This window comes from Punica granatum, chromosome 8 (assembly GCF_007655135.1).
Source record: "Punica granatum isolate Tunisia-2019 chromosome 8, ASM765513v2, whole genome shotgun sequence".
NCBI classification, from domain to species: Eukaryota; Viridiplantae; Streptophyta; class Magnoliopsida; order Myrtales; family Lythraceae; genus Punica; species Punica granatum.
In genome coordinates this window covers 19,160,512-19,166,651 of record NC_045134.1, presented here as the reverse complement: position 1 = coordinate 19,166,651, position 6,140 = coordinate 19,160,512, and the positions used below count along the sequence as shown (strand labels likewise).

At 41.8% G+C, this 6,140-nt stretch overlaps 1 protein-coding gene across 8 annotated transcripts; it reads left to right on the top strand.

Annotated features, from left to right (window-relative positions):
• The first annotated feature begins 1,383 nt into the window (after positions 1–1,383).
• LOC116188425 (heat stress transcription factor A-2c-like) lies at positions 1,384–5,853 on the top strand. 8 transcript variants are annotated; one of them, XR_004152255.1, is made up of 6 exons: positions 1,384–2,119; positions 2,967–3,763; positions 4,052–4,116; positions 4,195–4,270; positions 4,985–5,315; positions 5,396–5,853. XR_004152255.1 is itself a non-coding variant. In XM_031517777.1 (3 exons), the coding sequence occupies exons 1-2, from the start codon at positions 1,784–1,786 to the stop codon at positions 3,744–3,746; spliced, it is 1,116 nt and encodes a 371-aa protein (XP_031373637.1). In that variant the 5' UTR covers positions 1,384–1,783; the 3' UTR covers positions 3,747–3,763; positions 4,052–4,455. The 8 variants fall into 8 exon arrangements, 2 of the variants coding, with proteins under 2 accessions (XP_031373637.1, XP_031373636.1); XR_004152254.1 differs by having other exon boundaries at positions 4,985–5,853; XR_004152252.1 differs by having other exon boundaries at positions 2,967–4,116; positions 4,985–5,853.
• Positions 5,854–6,140: the final 287 nt, after the last annotated feature.

Here is a 6,140-nt window from a genome sequence, read left to right as displayed (position 1 = left end):
ATTTTGTATGAAATAATTAATACACATCAAAATTATTATCTTTTTGCAAACAATTTAAAATTTTTAAAAAAAGAAAAATACGCAAGAAGCCGTTTGTAACGCGGGACACTTCTTGTTATAATTAATGACTGAAATTCATGTTAAGAAATAGGAAACTAAATTATGATTACAAGAGAAAAGGTTATCAACGCTCCAACTCAAATTTAGAACTCATTATTAATAAAAAATTTATCAAGGAATGAAATTTTACAAAGAAGAGGGGAAATTTTTCTATAATTATTTGATAAACCTGAATATGATAATATTACAATATAATAGCTAGAAAACAGGGACTGAGCAAGAAAATTTCATCAGCGAGGGCAATTGAACATTAATAGTTCATATTTATGAATAATTATTTGACAAGATTTTACGAGGAAAGATTATTCAAGATTTCATGTTATAATTGTGAAAAAAAAGTTAAAACTGATAAAAGAATTTATGACTCCATATAAAAATCATTTTTAATTCATTAAACAAAGATGATATAATAAAATCTGAGTGTAGTAAACGATAGGCCTTATAACTATTTTAACAATCTTTTTTTGCTGAAAATAATCTGAATAAAATATCTGGTTCTCAAAATTATTTTCGAGCATCTTGTACTATAATAAAAGTGTTAAATGAATTATGAAGAGAGCCCGTGGCCAGAAAAAATTATTAAGAAGACCCTTCACTCTATTTTAAAAAGTTTATGAATTCTAAAGGAATCACGTATATAACTAATTTAATTAATTAACTTTTAAAGAAAAATAAAAAAACTCAAAATGATAGAATAAAAAAAAGTATATTCCAAAAAAATAAATATTTATTTTATTATTATCGATGCGTAGCATGAGTTTCGCTCTATAATTTATAATACTCATGGAAATACGAGAGGAGATATTTGTATATTATATTTTTATTAGAATTCTTTTCCTTTTTATCCCTGATGAAAATAAAGAAATAATAAAAGATAGAAATATAGGAGAATTTCTTTTGTTTTTCCTAATATGTTTTTTTTAAAAAAATTTTGGGGCACGGGCACCAACGAATTCCCAAATCTTACCAAAAAAATATAAAGAAAAGGAATTCCCGAATCCCATCCAAGTGGGACCAACCCAACAGCAAATTAGAAGCCCCGAAACGATTACCGTACAAGGCCTTCACGTCACCTGCCACGTGTCGCCACCTCATCAAATATACCAATCTTACCTCTGCAAGTTCCAGAACCTTCCCTCTTCAGGACCACTCTCTCTCTTCCCACTCCCCCTGCCATTTTTTTCCATTTTATTTAGGAAGTTTCCAAAATTAAAAATAAAATAATAATTCTCAATTATTATATATAAATAAGCAGAAGCAGGAGCTCATCCCCAAGTAGTCTAGAACTTTCCTCACCTCTCCTTCTAAATCATCCTCAAACCCATCCTCTGTTTCTTCCTCTTTCCCCCCGCTATTTAAACAGAACCTTTCAATTCTCCACCGGCCAACAGCGCCCCAACTTTCCGACAACCAAACCGATCCCAATTCCGAACAAACAAACGAACCCAATCCTTAAAACTAATCGGAATCAATCTTTTTGAATTCTTTTCTGACTACCCTTTGACTGGAATGAAAAGCTCTCCCCTGTATCTGATGATCTGATCCCCCCCCCCCAATTTTCGCTTCCGCTTCAGTGAACAGAGAACTCTGCTCTGTTTCTCACTCTGCGGGGACTCTCCGGCCGTTCCCATTACCGGTTTACACGTTTGGGTATTCGGGCTCGATGAATCTTTTGAGCCCGGTGAAACAAGAGTACCACGGAGGAGGTCCGAGCTCCAGGTCCTCTGACCCGGGCGGCAGTGGCGGGGGAGGTGGCGGAGGAGACAGGCCGCCGATGATGCCGGAGCCGATGGAGGGCCTGCACGAGGTGGGGCCGCCGCCGTTCCTTACCAAGACGTATGACATCGTCGACGACCCCAGCACGGACCACGTAGTATCGTGGAGTGCGACGGGCAGCAGCTTCGTGGTGTGGGACCCGAACGAGTTCGCCGCCCATCTCCTCCCCAGATATTTCAAGCACAATAACTTCTCCAGCTTCGTCCGGCAGCTCAACACTTACGTAAGTACAAGCGACTCAATTTCAACTCCTTCCTGCTTCTTTTCTTTCTATTTTTAGTAATTTCATTCTTTGCTTTCATTCAGCAATTGATCGAATCGAATCGAATCCAAGATTCTCTTTCCTTATGATCATCGATTTCATGATCATTTGGTAGTATGATGTCCTCTACGCTGCTTGAAAATGGTACAAAATCGAGACGTAGGTTCTAGAGAATTCCGGAACCACCGGCCGAAAATGGTCTTGGAGTCGGCATATTAAATATCCGTCGATAATGATATTAAATTAAAAATATCTCGGTTCGGTTCTGTTCGGTATGGCTAGCGGAAGAAGCTTCCACTGATGTTGTTCTCGAAGGTTCTGTGTCGTTGCATTGTTGTCTCATGGAGAGCATGGCCCGGGTGGTATAACAAGCCAATCAATATGCCACGTGTCCTCATACCACATCACATACAAATATCATTACCGAGTGGCAGCACGTCACGAATGTGACAAGTGGAACGCTCCACGTGGCAAAAGTTAACGGCGCCGGGTTAACATTGACTGTTTGTCCAACATTCAAACGAAATGAAAACGTATTTACAAAATTGTTATATTTTTATAGTTTTTTGTACCAATGTGTTAATTTTTCAAACTATTTTGTACGAATGGTGTGATATTCTTGCGGTTTGCCGCATTGTTTATATTATTATTAATTTTTTTGTGAAATAGCACATTGTTTGTGTACATATATTTATGTATGTGTATATATTGTGTATGTGTGTACGTACATGTGGATGAACACTTCCTGTAAACTGATTCAGACTCAGAGGTACTGAAAGATGCCAATGATGAATCTGAATCCTTGCAGGGCTTCCGGAAGATCGATCCCGACCAGTGGGAGTTCGCGAATGAGGGCTTCCTTCGAGGGCACAGGCACCTTGTCAAGACAATTAAGAGGAGAAAGCCGCCCCCCAACTCCTCAACTCAGCAAGCTGTTGGACTCTGTGTCGGGGTCGGGCGGTTTGGTACAGACGGGGAGGCCGATCGATTGAGGCGTGACAAGCAGGTCTTAATGATGGAGCTGGTGAAGCTGAGGCAGCAGCAGCAGAACACAGTGTTGTTCCTTCAGTCTATGGAGGAAAGGCTCCGAGGGACCGAGAAGAAGCAGAAGCAGATGATGGCGTTCTTGGCCCGGGCAATGAGGAGTCCTACATTCTTGAACCAGTTGCTCCAGCAGAAGGAGAAGAGGAAGGAGCTGGAAGAGGCCATCACGAAGAAGCGCAGGCGACCGATCGATCATGGGCCCTCATCGAGCCAAGGAGTGGCCGAAGCTGCGGCTGCGGCAGTGGCTTCTATGGGCTCGGTGAAGGCTGAGCCTATTGAGCTCAGGAAACATGGAGCGGAGGTCTCCGAGCTCGAGGCCCTTGCTTTGGAGATGCAGGGCCTCAGGAGGGCTAAGCAAGGCGGAGCCAAGGGGAATCTAGAAGGGGAAGGAGGCCTAGGGGAGGCTGAGAACTTGGACAAGGAACTTGACGAGGGGTTCTGGGAAGAACTCCTGTGCGAGAGGTTGGATGAGGAGGATGAAGAAGATGAGGATGTCGATGTATTAGCTGATCGATTAGGTTACTTGGGCTCGAGCCTGAAGTAACGGGCCCGAGGATATAGGTAAGGAGGCTCATTTTTGTCTTGATCAGCCTCCGAGCACTGGTACTTTGTTGGGGCTTTTCGGGTCAGCTGAGTTCACATGTGGGAGGAGGGACGGGCTATAAGTAATTAGGCCATTGCTGCTCAGGTTAGGATGATCGTAGTACCGTCTGATGGACAGCAGAGGATAGAAGGGAGACGGTTTTGGCTCTGGATTCGTTGTTTCTAACTTACTCTTTAAATTTATGTCAGCATACTATTCTTTGCATGTAGTTTTTGATTGCTTTGATGATCTCTGTGTCCTTATAGGTTGCTGAGTTGCAGATTCTACCAGTAGCTCCTGATTTTGTACCCGAAGAACGTTCCGAGGCTCGGTATAGTTTGATGTTCCTAGACAGATAGAAATATCATTTCATCATGTGATGTATTTTCTTGGTCTTGATTTAATGTAGATCTCTGAGAAGCTCCTTCGGTATTACAGCCTTGCTGCTTTGCTGCGAACTGATGCTCTCGAATGTGACATGGCAGGTTGTTGAGCTATAACTTCTTGAGTATTGATCCTTTACTTTCATCAGTTCAATTTTTTTCACAATGAGAGACGCTCTGTGCTTACTTTCTCAATAGTTTCGGTTCCAAGCCGGGATTGTATCATTTGTATAAATTCGAGTGAATTTCAATAAATGTCTGATCAATGTCTGTGAGGTTTCAGATACTTTCTTTGGGTGAAACTTATGATCTATCATTCTTTTCCCATGTTCACATCAATCATGTTTGGGTGAAACTTATGATCTATTTCTTAATTTTTCGATTAAGCTTTGGATAGTTTTACAACTTCGAGATTCAACCAGATGGCACCATAGAGGAGAGATTAGTGCCTGTTTACGTCCCCTGTTCGATGGAAACTGAGGCTTTTAGAGGTCTTTCCTCGGCAATATGAGCGTAGCTTTCCTGCTGTATTTGTCAGTCTCGCCGGAAACACCGAGTTGTTTGGTTGACACCGAGTTGTTTTATTGATGTTGACGGAGATCTTTACAGGAATTCGAAAAACGGACAGTATTGCAGGATATTGAGTATTGTACAATTATGTATATTATGTTTCCATATATGTCCAGGTAGGTTAGGAATAGAATTCTGTAGTTTACTCTTTTCCTTTCTTGTACAACAGGCATTGTTGCCTATATATTGTAGTCTTTCAGAGTATTACGATTAACCCTTTTGATTCCAATCTTAACATGGTATCAGGGCGCCGATGCTCTGAGACTGATTCCATCCACGTAAGTTGAGTGGTGAGATAATCAAAAGACAAGATGTCTAATACTGGTGATTTGGAGAAGGAGCCGAATAAACGCTCTGAGTTAGAACAGAATAGTGGGAAGGAAGGGGAGCTGCCGCCCGTTTATCAACTCGGGACCGCGGATGGAGCGGTAGCATTATTGATCAGTTGCAATCGGAAGGGAGACAACTATCACACATGGTCCTGGGCCATGTTAACCGCTCTCAGAGCAAAGAGCAAGCTGCCTTTTATCACGGGGACATAGGTAAAGTCGGAGGAGGAGGACCCACTTAGAGAAAGGTGGGGGGTCTGCAATTTGACAATTATCGCTTGGATTTTCAATACTGTGGCAGAGGATATTCAGGCAAAGGTATTCGCAGGGCCATCAATAAGTCCAATGGTGGAGCATGCCGCGACAAAGGGAAACGGCAGTATGGAGCGGGCCGTGGAGGCCCAGCCCGGGCACATGCAGTCCAGGGAGCAGCCTCTAGCAGAATCGGGCAAATAGACCCTTTTCCACACTACTTTCCAGAATTTCCTGAATATGATCGAGGGCAATACTGATCCAAGAGACTTATTGGTAACGCATCAAAATTTGTGAAATTATATAATGAGTGGATATTGGATACAGGAGCGTCGAGGCACATGACTCGATGTCTCGATTGGTTTTCAAATCCATTGCCCATTGAGAATTTTCCGGTCTACATACCGAATGGAGGGAGAGTTCAGGCTACCAAAGCCGGAACAGTGAAGATTACAGATTTATTGACATTATCTAATGTTTTGTTTGTGTCATCTTTTAATTGCAATTAATTTCTATAGCACAATTATCGGAGGAGATGAATTGCCAAGTGATTTTTTGCTCAGATTTTTGTGTGATTTACGACCGAACCTTGAGGAGGACACTTGGAATGGGTGAGATTCGGGAAGGGAGGGTTCTACTATCTGAGTCGTGTGACGTCTCCTTCAGCTGTATGTGGTGCAGTTTCTACTAGGACAAACATCTGGCATCGAAGACTTGGTCACCCATCTCGGAAGATTAATTTTCATGGTATTTCTCATCGTTCAAATAATGAAAAGTGCGATGTATGCATAAGAGCTAAACAGACACGTTCAGAATTTGCT

Coding starts and splice junctions, on each gene's coding strand:
- LOC116188425 (XM_031517777.1), top strand. CDS start 1,784: ATGAATCTTTTGAGCCCGGTGAAACAAGAGTACCACGGAGGAGGTCCG. Junction 2,120..2,966: donor TCCGGCAGCTCAACACTTAC/GTAAGTACAAGC, acceptor GAATCCTTGCAG/GGCTTCCGGAAGATCGATCC.